The sequence below is a fragment of the Rhinopithecus roxellana genome, chromosome 17 (genome assembly GCF_007565055.1).
Source record: "Rhinopithecus roxellana isolate Shanxi Qingling chromosome 17, ASM756505v1, whole genome shotgun sequence".
NCBI classification, from domain to species: domain Eukaryota; kingdom Metazoa; phylum Chordata; class Mammalia; order Primates; family Cercopithecidae; genus Rhinopithecus; species Rhinopithecus roxellana.
The window spans coordinates 10,687,698-10,701,766 of record NC_044565.1 but is presented as its reverse complement, the minus strand read 5'-3'; the positions used below and the strand labels follow the sequence as shown (position 1 = coordinate 10,701,766).

Below are 14,069 nucleotides of genomic sequence, written 5' to 3'. Positions count from 1 at the left end.
GCCTGGCTGGTCAGCAGTGCGGCCAGCATCTATGTAGGTGCTGGGGGCTCTGGTTCCCGGATCTCTGTGTCCTGCTGCACCAACTTCCAGGGCGATACAGGGTCTGGGGGCCTGGCCACGGGGATGGCTGGGAGTCTGGCAGGAATGGGAGGCATCCTGAATGAGAAGGAGATCATGCAAAGCCTGAATGACTGCCTGGCCTCCTACCTGGACAGAGTGAGGAGCCTGAAGACTGAGAACAGGAAGCTGGAGAGCAAAATCCGGGAGCACCTGAAGAAGGGACCCCAGGTCAGAGACTGGAGCTATTACTTCAAGACCACTGAGGACATGAGGGCTCAGATCTTCACAAATACTTTGGACAACGCCCACATAGTTGCGCAGATCGACAGTGCCCGTCTTGCTGCTGATGACTTTAGAGTCAAGTATGAGACAGAGCTTGCCATGCACCAGTCTGTGGAGAGTGACATCAGTGGGCTCCACAAGGTCATTGATGACACCAATGTCACTTGGCTGCAGCTGGAGACAGAGATCAAGGCTCTCAAGGAGGAGCTGCTCTTCATGAAGAAGAACCATGAGGAGGAAGTAAAAGGCCTACAAGCCCAGATTGCCAGCTCTGGGTTGTCCATGGAGGTAGATGCCCCCCAATCTCAGGACTTTGCCAAGATCATGGCAGACATATGGGCCCAATATAATGAGCTGGCTCGGAAGAGGTGAGAGGAGCTAGACAAGTACTGGTCTCAGCAGATTGAGGAGAGCAGCACAGTGGTCACCATACAGTCTGCCAAGGTTGGAGCTGCTGAGATGATGCTCATGAAGCTGAGATGTACAGTCCAGTCCTTGGAGATTGACTTGGACTCCATGAGAAATCTGAAGGCCAGCTTGGAGAACACCCTGAGGGAGGTGGAGGCCCAGATGGAGCAGCTCAATGGGATCCTGCTGCACCTGGAGTCAGAGCTGGCACAGACCTGGGCAGAGGGACAGCCCCAGGCCCAGGAGTACAAGGCCCTGCTGAATATCAAGCTCAAGCTGGAGGCTGAGATCACCACCTACCACTGCCTGCTGGAAGATGGTGAGGACTTCAGTCTTGGTGATGCCCTGGACAGCAGCAACTCCGTGCAAATCATCCAAAAGACCACTACCCACCAGATAGTGGATGGCAAAGTGGTGTCTGAGAACAATGACACCAAAGTTCTGAGACATTAAGCTAGCAGAAGCAGGGTACCCTTTGGGGAGCAAGAGGCCAATAAAAAGTTCAGAGGTTAAAAAAAAAAAAAAGAAATGAGCTATCAAACCTTGAAAACACATGGAGGAAGCTTAAATGTATATTGCTAATTGAAAGAGCCAATATGAAAAGGCTTCATAATATATGATTCCTGTAAGAGTTAAAGAAAGGAAAGAAACATGGAAAGTGGCTCAACAGTCAAAGACAGGTTTATTTTGGAGAATAAACCTGAGAGGGGCTTCTGGCTGATTTGGGTCAGAAGCGCTCTCTCTTACAGACTAAGACTGTTTATTTTAGAGTGAGAGAACTTACCACAAGCTTGGAATGTTTCTCTGTGGGGGAGAAGTTTATGGTGGGGTTGGAATGTCTCTGGTGGGAGAGGCAGTTATCCTGGGGCTGACATCTCTCCAGCTGGAGGGGAGCTTATCTCAGGGCTGGCATGTCTCTGGTCAGGGAGGGGTTTGGAATGTTTCTAGTTGGAGATGTTATTTGTGGTTTATGGTCATGCTCACCTTAGCCATTAGGCTGATGCCCTTTGGATTTATATGGTTTTTGATCAAGGTGAACTTTAGAATGGCAGTGCTTATCCAACAAGATGGTGATGCTCCTGCTCTGTCAATTCCAACTCTATGATATTTTGGAAAAGGCAAAATTGTGGAGATAGTAAGTAAAAAGGGGGTTGGAGCCAGGCATGGTGGCTCATGCCTATAATCCTAGCACTTTGGGAGGCCAAGGTGGGTGGATCATGAGGTCAGGAGTTCAAGACCAGCCTAGCTAACATGGCGAAACCCTGTTTCTACTAAAGATACAAAAAATTAGCCAGGCATGGTGGTGCATGCCTGTAATCCCAGCTACTTGGGAGGCTGAGGCAGGAGAATCACTTGAACCTGGGAGGGGGAGGTTGCAGTGAGCCGAGATCACACCATTGCATTCCAGCCTGGGCGACAGGGCAAGACTCCATCTCAAAAAAAAAATTTGAGGGGGCGGGTTGGAGAGAGGAAGGGGTGGGATGAAGAGGCGAAACAAAGGATATTTAGATTAGTGAAGCTATTCTATATGATATATAATTGTAGATGGTTGTCCTTATGCATTTGTCAAAACCCATAGAAGTATCTAGACAATAGAAGAGTAAACTTTAATGTAAACTATATAGTTAATAATAATGTATTGGTATTGGCTCATTAATTATAACAAATGCACCACACTAATGCAAGATGTTAATAACAGGGAAAACTATAGGGGTGGAGGTGGGGTTAGGGTGGAGGTAGGTACATTGAACTCTGTGTACTGTCTGCTCAATAATTCTGTAAATCTAAAACTGTTCTAAAAATCTATTAATTATTTTAAAAATTGTTGACTTAAGACAACTCTGATGTTAAACTGGTAGCAATATCCTATCTGAGAGGTGAGGGAATTCCAGCTGCCTCTGTGTGCTTTGCCCATTACCCTGGTTTTCAATAATAATCAGGCTTATTAGTGGGATTCTGAATTAGGGCTCTTGGTAACTTTAGTTCTTAGAAATTTTAGTTTACAAAGCCAGCTTTGTGAAACGCTCAATAACTCACTTTTCTGATAAGTAGTCTATGTAGTCCTTGATTGTTAGTAAAAATGGCTCTCAGTAGAAATGCATATGACTTTCCCCTAACAATCAAAGAGAGCACTTGGCATTTTGAACTACATCTGTGACCCACTAAGGGACTTTCCCCTGAACCACGTGTCATAAGTCATATCCAATAATCACTGTTCCGGACAAGCAAGAACGGGGAATTGGGAGTTCTGCTCATTCTAACAGAATTCTAATTATAGCACTGAGGGTATTCCCTCCAGCAACTGTTGTTTTGGTTCATTACTGGAGCTCTGTCAAACCCAAGCCTCAGGGCAATGACCCCATCCTGGCATTCCGTGTCTTCCATTTTGCTTCTGCAGCCCAATCTCTTCATAACTAATGGATATTATGGGAAAATGCCAATTTTCAGTAACCTTGCCTCCCCTGTCTTTTGTGCTGTGCCCACAGAATGCCCTTCTATCCACATTGGGCTTCCAGTACCCACGTACCCTCAAAGAAAAACTGACCAGAAGGGACATCTTTCGGGCCTGCAAAAAGTCCACTGGGGCCTGCGGCCAGACCAGCCACAGCAGGAAGTGACTGGCCCGGGGAGTGAGGCAAGCAGCCGGGACAGCAGCGTGGATCTTATCAGCAGGACTCGTGAGTTCCTTGAGTGGTGCATTCTGGGGAGCCATCCTGCTGGTGTGCCCAGATGGGACCCAGCAGGGCAGGGGGGATTTTCTGGAGAATGTGGGTAATGCTCCACATGGCTCAGCCTAGCCTCTCAGGCCCCCTCTGCTCTGCTTCCATTTTTGGCCAGCCTTCCTGCTCACTGACGCTTTTGGTCAGACTGAAGCCCTCTGTCTTTCTCTAGGGACTTTGAGACCTCCAGTCTGATCCATTCTGTGTTGATTTCATGGTTTCATTCTCAGAATTATTTCCCTCATTTCCAAATTCCAAGGACCATACGGTCGTTGCCCTAAGAACCAATAATGGACATGCTTGTTTTGTACAAGGCATTGTGTTCAGTAAACTGAAGTTCTTGTTACATTAGCTCCACCCTCTCTCCTCACTGGAGCTGAAAGGCCTGGTACAGAGTTGTCTAGTCACCCTGCATTGTAGCTTGCAAGACACCTAGGAAGCTTTCTCCCGGGACAACAAAGACCCCAGGACTGCCTCTACTCCTTCAGAAAACAGCACTGGGCTAATTAAAAATCAGTCTTTTGCTCTTTCCTGTGGAAAGAAAATTATCAATCTTAAGAGGAGTAAAAGGGACTAGAATCCTTAGAGCACAAATATGACGTTTTATTTTCTAGACTTTACTGATGTTTCTGGGGACGTGATTTCACTCTCAGCATATCCCAAACCTGCCTAATAAATAGTATTAGTTCGGTTTCTACTGTATATAGCTCACTGTCTTGAGCATGGAAAAGTTGGTTTATTTTACCTTCCAAGGAGTGTCAGAGGCAGTGACTGCATCTTAGTATCCTGGCAGGAGACCTGATGCACCTGCTCTCACAGGACACGGGAGCTACCCCCAACCCTGCAGAGCCCTCTACAACCCCGCTCATTGGCATTAGGTCGACCAGGGCCTGTGGCTTTTTCAGAGTAAACGTGCCTTTGTAGAAATGGTAAATCCTTTGGAGAAGTCCAGTGTAAGAGATGGGCTGTAGTTAAAATACAACACACACACACACACAAAACACACAAAACACGTGCACATGCACGCATGCACGCGCACATGCACACGCACACACACAGAGTCCTGCTGAGGAGTGGGAACATCAGAACCAAGAGGAAAGCAAGCCTGCTGGGAAGACCTCTTGCCCCCATGTTGGCTCTGGATGCCTCACACATATTGACATGGTCTCTGAGATATTCCCCTGTCACCCCACCACCTCTCCTGTATTCAGGATTGAGGTCGTCCTTGGAAAGTAGAGTCTGCTGGGTCCCTCCTGAGCCAGAGAAGAAGAAAGGAGTTTAGATTTGGTGCCCTCTGCTCAAAGACTGTAGAAGAGGTGACATGGAACATCACAGAAGTAGTTGTAGATGGTGGATTTGACATTGTTTTGGTGGTTTTCCGTTCAGTTAAGTGGACACTGATTTTAACTGCAAACCAAAGAAAAAAGAATGTAGAACCTTTTGGCATATGTATATTTTTTGAGACACAGTCTCATTCTGTTGCCCAGGCTGGAGTTCAGCGGCGCGGTCTTGGCTCACTGCAACCTCTGCCCCCTGGGTTCAAGTGATTCTCGTGCCTCAGCCTCATGAGTAGCTGGGATTACAGGCACACACCACCACACCCAGCTAATTTTTGTATTTTTAGTAGAGACAGGGTTTCACCATGTTGGCCAGGCTGGTCTCGAACTCCTGACCTCAAGTGATCTACCTGCTTCAACCTCCCAAAGTGCTGGGATTACAGGCATGAGCCACCATGTCCAACCCCTTTTTCATATTTGTACCAAATATATTGATGCATTTCCTTCACTGCCTGCTCTTCCTATACTATGTGTGTGTGTTACTGGCTTGTTCCCAATAGGGCTGTGGAGTAGGAAAGGGAGAATGGGAGAGCCTGGGAGGACGGGGAATTTTAGGCCATGTCTCATAAGCTGGAGTAAAGTGAAGACCCCTTTTAAAGGGAAAATAAAGTCCTGTGGACCCACGAAAATGCATTTTTATATTTGTAGGGCCCCAGGAAGCCACATATTCCAATTTGAGAAATAATCTAAGTAATTAGGGTTTTATTCCATAAAAATATCTTCCAATTATGAATTATAACCCAAGTTTTGCTATTCCATCTAATAAAAGGAATTTTTAAAGATTATCATCAAAATGGAAACAAAATTTAAAAGTTCAAGTGAAACATTTCTACCCCTGAGAATACATTCCAGACCCCAGTTCCAGACACTCCGGTTTGAGGAAGCCACAAAGCCTGATAACAAGGTCACCAACCACAGTGATATTTCTGCAGCGCATGAGCATTGAGTTGGTTTCTGCCATTCTTCATGGAGTGGAAGTCTCAACCTGCAGTGTTTCACTTCTAAGCAAAATGGGCACTGTATGTGTGATACAGATATAAACCTTGCTCTTGCCACATCTCAGGGATAGTGTCAATGCCCTGTGGAAGGGAAAATGAAACGGCGCTAGAATCGTTTTACCTGCCTCATCTGGATAATTGTCTGAATCTCCCACTTCTCTTTGCTGTAGGACACCTGACCACATATGTTTTTCCTCTCTGAGTGTCCTGTCTGTTCTATAAATCCATCCAGACACCTAGGCAGGGGGCCCAGCTGGTCTGGCTGCATAGCCCAGCAGGAACTCCCACTTCAGAGGACAGGGGCATCCTGCAGAGTATGAGGGGCCTGGGCCAGGCAGGGTGGCTAGATGTGTCTGGGCCTGAGGGTCAGGCACACTATGCAGATGGAGGATTGAGCAGAGACCCCCTCAGTTCCTGCCTTACAGAATAATGGCAAAGATCCAATAAGACAGTGTATGTGAAGGGGCTTGGTACCTGTGAAAGCCCCCTGAGAATGATAGTTCAATATCATTTTTTAAATGTATAATATTAATAATCATAACTATAAAGTTGAAACAAAGGCCAGGTAGCTCACTTTTATTCCTTTCTCAGAGACCCATGAGGGTGCCTTTAATATATGCTGCAAGGTTCCTAACCTCCAGGACAGTTTTGAAATACACAATCCAGCTGCCTGACATGTTAGATGTGAATGGGGCTTGGGTGTCTGTACTTTTCTATTAAGTTCCAGAGTACCTGGTTAAAAGATACACTGTCCTAAAGAAATTTGATGGTTCCTTGAACCACATTTAACTTACAGAACCCTGTGAAGTCCCTGCTCTCACTCCAGTTGAGGCCCAAGTAACTGCTGGTCCTCATTCCCACAGCAGGTCAGGGGCAGGAAAGAGGCCAGCCCAGGCATCCTTGTCCTTCTTGTACTGGCTCCATACCCTACATGGAAAGCAGCCCCTTGCTTCAAAGTTGCCCTCTGGATCATGTCAGAGCCCCTTGGAGAAGACATCTTGCACCTGGAGATGATAGACCCACAAACAGATAAGCATAAATTGGTGGGAGGTATGCTGATGGAGGTCTGCACAGGAAACTATAGGAGGAGAAACAGGAGCACATAGGCCCAGGTGGTGAGTGGTGGCAGAGGGGGCAGCACGGGCTTCCTGGAGCAGGTGACAACTGTCATGAGTCTTAAATGATAAGTAAAAATTAGCTAGAAAAGGCAGCTGGGAGGATTAAAGAAAAGGAAATTCATACATTTCTCTTTTCTAGCTTTATTGAGGTATAATTGACAAAATTATGTATGTTTAAGGTATAAAACATGATTTGATAAACATATCACATTGTGATATGTGATATGTGATATGTGAATTGTGATATGTTTATCACATTGTGATATGATTGCCACAATCAAATTGGTTAACACCTTCATCACCACTCATAGTTACCTTTGTGCGTGTGTATGGTAAGAACACTTAAGATCTCTCTAAGCAAATTTCAAGTATGCAATACAGTATTATTAATGATAGTCACCATGCAGTACATTAGATCCCTGGAAAATTTTCATCTTTGACCAACATCTCCCCATCTTCCACATCCAACCCCTGGTAAACACTGTTCTGCCCTCTGTTTCTATGAGTTCAGCTTTTTCAGATTCCACATATAAATGAGAACATGCAATAGTTCTGGCTTATTTCACTTAGCATCATGCCCTCCAGGTTCTTCCATGTTGAAACAAATGACAGAATTTCCTACTTTTTTATAGCTGAATAATGTTCCATTGTATATATTTATATATGCCACATTTTGTTTATCCCTTCTTCTGTCAATGGACATGCAGGTTATTTCTGTTTTGGCTATTGTGAATAATGCTGCAGTGAACATGGGCATGTGGATATCTTTTTAAGATATTGATTTGGCTTCCTTTGGATGTATACCCAGAGATGGGATTGTTGGATCATATACTAGTTCTACTTTTTATGTTTTGAGGAGCTTCCAGATTATTTTCCATAATGACTGTACCAATTTACATTCCCACCAACAGTGCACAAGTGTTCCCTTTTCTCCACATCCTCGCCAATACTAGTTACCTTTTGTCTTTTTGTAGCCATTCTAACAGTTATGAGGTGTTATCTCACTATGGTTTTGGTTTTAATTTGCATTTCCCTGATAATTGTGATGGTAAGCACTTTTTCATGTACCTATTGGCCATTTCTATGTTATATTAGTCCGTTCTCATGCTGCTAACAAAGACATACCCGAGACTGAGTAGTTTATAAAGAAAAAGAGGCTTACTGGACTCACAGTTCCACGTGGTTGGGGAAGGTTCACAATCATGGCAGAAGGTGAAGGAGGAGCAAAGACATGTTTTACATGGTGGCAGACAAGAGAGCATGTGCAGGGGAACTGCCCTTTATAAAACTGTCAGGTCTCATGAAATTTATTTATTTATTTATTTATTGAGATGGAGTTTTGCTCTTATTGCCCAGGATGGAGTGCAATGGCACAATCTCGGCTCCCTGCAACCTCTGCCTCCCAGGTTCAAGCAATTCTCCTGCCTCAGCCTCCCAAATAGCTGGGATTACATGCGGGTGCCACCACGTCCAGCTAATTTTTGTATTTTTAGTAGACATGGAGTTTCTCCATGTTGGTCAGGCTGGTCTCGAACTCCCGACCTCAGGTGATCTGCCTGCCTCAGCCTCCCAAAGTGCTGGATTACAGGCACGAGCCTCCCATGACACATGGATATTATGGGAGCTACAATTCAAGGTGAGATTTGGGTGGTGACACAGCCAAACCAAATCATATGTCTTCTTTAGAAAAACATCTATTCAGATCCTTGGCCTTTTTTTAAGGGTCTCACTGTGTTGTCCAGGCTGGACTTGAACTCCTGGGATCAAGCTATCCTCTTGCCTCAGCCTCCTGAGGCACTGGGACAATAGGCACATGCCCCTGTACCTGGCTTCCTTTGCCCATTTAAAAATAGGATTATTTGGTTTTTTTGCTATTGAGTTGTATGAGTTCCTTATATATTTTGTGTATTAAGCCCTTATCAGATATATGGCTTGCAAATCTTTTCTCCCATTCTATGGGTTGCCTTTTCATTTTGTTGATTGTTTCCTTTGCCATGCAGAAGCCTTTTCATATGGTGTTGTTACCTTAGTTTATTTTTGCTTTTGTTACCTATGCTTTTGGTGCCATATCAAAAAAAAAAATCACTGCCAAGACCAGTGTAAAATAACTTTTCTCCTGTTTTCCTTTAGCACTTTTATGTTTTGAGGTCTTACATTTAAGCCTTTAATCCATTTCAAGTTAGTTTTTTGTCGGTAGTATAAGATGGAGTCCAATTTTATTCTTCTGCATGTGGATATCCAGTCTTTTCAACACCATTTATTGAAGAGACTAATCTTTTCACTTTGGTTATCCTTACCACCCTTGTCAGATATTAGTTGACCATGTATGTGCGCATTTGTTTCTATGCTTTCTATTATATTCCCTTGGTCCATGTGCCTGTCTTTATGCCAGTACCATATTGTTTAGATTACTATAGCTTTGTAATATAATTTGAAATCAGGAATTACATCTTCTCAATCCTCACACCACCAGTAAAAGGGAGATATTATTATCCCCATCTTCATATGGGGAAACTAAGGTTCAAAGAGATGTAGCATAATGTAGATGTTAATCAGTGAAGGTGTGAAATAAAAACAGATCTATTGACTCCAAAGACTGTGCTTGCCCTTTCACTACATTACTTTCCTTTGTAAGATGTCATTGGTCAGTCACCATGTTGGACCCAGGCTGATAATGATGTCCTTTCAAGTACCCAAATTGCCTTATGTTGAAAGGAATAGATAGGTAGGAAATAATAGGCCATAGCAGTTGGTTTATTTATTTTCTCTCTTCCTCCTTACCACACCTTCCCCCAGTGTGAATATATTAATAATTTAGGAAGTCAGTACTTAGTAGCCAATCAATTTTGACTTAAGCAGAACTCATATGATGAATAGAATCATCAAACTGTGGTGAAAGTCAGTAGGAGCCAGGATTTCTACCCTGGGGGAAAAAAATATGTTTTCTGGCTGTGAAAACCTCTTGAGAGGCCTTTAGGAGAAAGAGGATTAGAATCAGCTTTAGAAATGTGGTTGCACTTCCACTTTTCTAGGCTGCTAATAAGAACTGGAGCCAAGATTTAAGAGAAACAAGGTTGGTCAAGCCCAGCTGGGGTGTGTAGACCCTGGAGTCTCAGTATTCTCATCTGGAGAGTGAAAGATTGTTGCAGGGTGGCCAGTTGTCTCAATCTGCCCAGGACTGAGACATGTCCCAGGATGAGGGAGGCAGGACTTTCAGTGCTGAAACCAGGTCGGTCCTAGCCAAACTGCAAGGTTGTTCATGCCAAATTGCTATGAGTTGTTAAATGATAGATAAATAGATATTAGATACCTCACATGGTGCATGGTGCCTGGTAGGCACTTAACATATAGTTGGTTCACTTTATACACATTAACCCAATTTAAGAGCACCATGCCCAAATCTTTTTCCTCTACAAGTGGGCATTTGTTTGGTTTGGCTGCCCTCATTGGTACTGAGAAGCTTATAAGATCCTTCTGATGGAAGGAGTGTGAAAAATATTCAAGCCTTCATCTATTTGCCAGGTATTGAGCAACGCTGGGGTCACCAGAAGATCAAAATTATGCCAAGATGAGAAGTAAAGGAGAGAAAGGCTTTCTGTTAAGACACTGGAACCTCACAAAGTTCCAGAGCCTTAGGACCAAAGACATGTTTCATGCTGTCTTTCTTTTCTGTTAAAGAAGGAGCAAGGGTTAGGATAGAAAATAAGTTTATCTCTAAAACATCTCCTGCACTAAGGAGTTCCTGAGGCAGGCTATGTTTCAAACATAGGAACAAAGACAATTGGCTTTCTTTTTTTTTTTTCTTTTTTTCTTTTTTTTTTGAGACAAAGTCTTGCTCTGTCACCCAAACTGGTGTGCAGTGGCACAATCTCGGCTCACTGCAACCTCCACTCTGGGTTCAAGCAATTCTCCTGCCTCAGCCTCCCAAGTAACTGGGATTACAGACGTGTGCCACCACACCTGGCTAATTTTTTTTTTTTTTTTTTTTTAGTAGAGAGGGGTTTCCACATGTTGGCCAGGCTGGTTTCAAACTCCTAACCTCAAGTGACTCAAGTGATCCGCCCGCCTCGGCCTCCCAAAGTGCTAGGATTATAGACGTGAGCCGTGGTGCCTGGCCGACAATTGGCTTTCTTTTAGGGTTTGAAACTTTAGAATGGGGGTGGCTTCCTCACCTTTGTCTACTTAATTTGGATCTTGAAGGGAGTGGTGAAGTGGGGAGAAGTGAGAAAAGAGGAAAGGAGGAAGAAAAAGGAGAAAGGATAAAGATCATTCTAGACCTTTTATGCTCCCCTCCAACCCCAGGGCTGGGGAAGGAAGGCACATTAAAATTACCTCAAGGAAGCCTGTATCTATCCCTCTCTTTTCTTGCCCTTTGAAACCTTAAAACCAAGATCTCCCTGAATTTTCAGTGTATACTACATTCCCTCCCTAGCCATGAGGGCTGTTCTCCTAAAAAACAAAAACAAAACACAAGCAAAAAACGCTATCAGGAGAGAATCTTGAGTTAGTGACCTTAAGACCTTAAGGGGAAATGGGTTGAGAGCCTGAATTTGCAAGTGAACCAATGAAAGTCCTAATATAAAGTTTGTATAACTTTATTCCATATGGTTAACTAAAATAGACTCTAGCCTCCTCACCACATTCTAGAGTAGGCCCACACCTTTGCTTAAATGTCTGTGAATTTCCAAGGCTTCTAGTCTCAGTGTTGCCCTGGCTCCAAGTCCCTGCTTGGTGGATTCAGTCTCACTGTGCTTCACCTTTGGTATCTGTTCTCTGCTTTAACCTCCAGGAAAGCCCAGGTATGGAGTTCTGCCCTGCTGTGGTTTCCTCAGAATTGGTCATTTAAAGCATATAGGTGAGCAGCAGGCTTTGTTGAAGGTTCAGAACCATGGAGGGGGTTTACTTTGCAGAGATACTCAATTTTTTCTTTTTCTTTTTTTTTTTTTTGAGAAGGAGTCTCCCTCTATTGTACAGGCTGGAGTGCAGTGGTGTGATCTCTGCTCACTGCAACCTCTGCCTCCCAGATTCAAGCAATTCTCTTGCCTCTGCCTCCCGAGTAGCTGGGACTACAGGCACCCGCCACCATGCCTGGCTAATTTTTGTATTTTTAGTAGAGGCAGGGTTTCACCATGTTGGCCAGGCTGGTCTTGATCTCCTGACCTCAAATGATCCACCCACTTCGGCCTCCCAAAGTGCTGGAATGATAGGCATGAGCCACCGCACCCGGCCGAGATACTCAATTTTTAAAATGAGATATTAGATATCCCTGTTCTTAAAAATCCTCTGGCTGCTGAAGATTTCCCTTTGGCCACCTGCCTCTGTAGTTTCACCTTCCTACCATATTTTTGGCAACTCCCACTCCCCCATCACTGTGCTCCTGAGTCTCCTCATATCTCCTTGCTTCTCGGTTTCTGAGTCCCCTCTCCTCAGCGCCCCTCTCCAACACACACTCACACACTCACTCCACTCACTTTACCTGTCATATGATTTACCTCTGTCTCTCTCACCTTAGCTCAGGGCAACTGGACACATAATTGTTGAACTAAACACAAAGACCGTCTCTCAGTCTAGCCCTTATGCAGCATAAAAGAACTGAAAGAAGGCCAGGCATGGTGACTCATGCCTGTAATCCCAGCACTTCGGGAGGCTGAGGCAGGCGGATCCCTTGAGGCCAGGAGTTTGAGACTAGCCTGGCCAACATAGCGAACCCAGTTTCTACTAAAAATATAAAAATTAGCTGGGCGTGGTGGCAGACGTCTGTAATCCCAGGTACTCGGGAGGCTGAGGCATGAGAATCTCTTGAACCCTGGAGGTGGAGGTTGCAGTTAGCTGAGATTGCACCACTGCACCCCAGACTGTGTGACAGAGTGAGATTGTGTCTCAAAAAAAAAAATCTGAAAGAGGCTTTAAATTTTCTTCTTTCTCCCTCCCCACTGGCCTCTGTCAGATGAAAGAAGCCGGATCAAGATTCAACTTCCTACTGATGTAATTAGGCTCCATAACCCTCTTGGCTTGGAAGGAAAAAGCAGAGCAACTTTTTAGTTTGGTTTTAAATGACAACTTCTTCATTATACTGCATTTGTATCTACCAAAATAGAGCAATAAGGACAACATGCAAATTGAAGACTGTTGGTGATATTTTAAAATCTTTTTTTTTTTTTTTTTTTTTTTTTTGAGACAGAGTCTCACTCTGTTGCCCAGGCTGGGGTGCAGTGGCCAGATCTCAGCTCACTGCAAGCTCCGCCTCCCGGGTTTAGGCCATTCTCCTGCCTCAGCCTCCAGAGTAGCTGGGACTACAGGCGCCCGCCACCTCGCCCGGCTAGTTTTTTCGATTTTTTAGTAGAGACGGGGTTTCACCGTGTTAGCCAGGATGCTCTCGATCTCCTGACTTTGTGATCCGCCCGTCTTGGCCTCCCAAAGTGCTGGGATTACAGGCTTGAGCCACCGCACCCGGCCAGATATTTTAAAATCTTAAATCATGAGTAATAATTGCCTTTTACCCTTTTGGCTCTCCAGAAACGTCTGCCTCTCCTTCTCTGGTGCTCCAATGAGATGGATGTCATTGTTCTCTTTTTGCTGTTGGGTCTTGTAAATGCTCGAGGCCTTTCTGATTTCACACTGAGGTTGTTGCCCTTCCCAGGCCCGGAGGTCCAGAGTGGCGTAGGGGACTCAGATGGGAAAGACAGAGGGATCTCTTATCTGAATTTCTCAGCTAGCCTTGACTGAGTCTCCCCTGACCCCCAATATACTTAGACCTTCTCCAGCTTTGGCTCCATCCACAAGCGCTTTTGGGGGGCCGGTCATGCGTGTGCCAGGCTCTGCCAGCCCCTCTGACCCAGTTGAGTTTCCTCCCTTATCCAGGGTCATGGCATGTTTTCTTGACCCCTCTTTCTTTCTTTAGGCCTGCCCTGCCTTTGTTTACTCCCCGCTCTTTTACTTTTCACATCACTAGACTTAATCTAACTATTCTTATGACAGTAGCTCAATATTATTTTATAACCTTTACACTTATGGTTTTCAAGAATGTACTCAGAAAAAAATCTTCACACTCTAGAATTTCATACAAAGGGGACTCATGATTAAGAAGGTAATTTTATCACAGTGCCAGAAACCTATTTGAACTGGCTTGGGGAAGGAGAGAGAGAA

The 14,069-nt window shown here is 44.6% G+C and overlaps 1 protein-coding gene across 1 annotated transcript in view; it reads left to right on the top strand.

Moving 5' to 3' along the window:
* Nucleotides 1-14,069, top strand: part of SLC4A5 (solute carrier family 4 member 5) — a 139,419-nt gene that overhangs the window by 47,659 nt on the left and 77,691 nt on the right. The window contains exon 7 of the mRNA XM_030921053.1: nucleotides 3,237-3,428. Within this exon, the coding sequence (XP_030776913.1) occupies nucleotides 3,237-3,428 (192 nt within the window). The remainder of the gene's footprint in view (nucleotides 1-3,236; nucleotides 3,429-14,069) is intronic.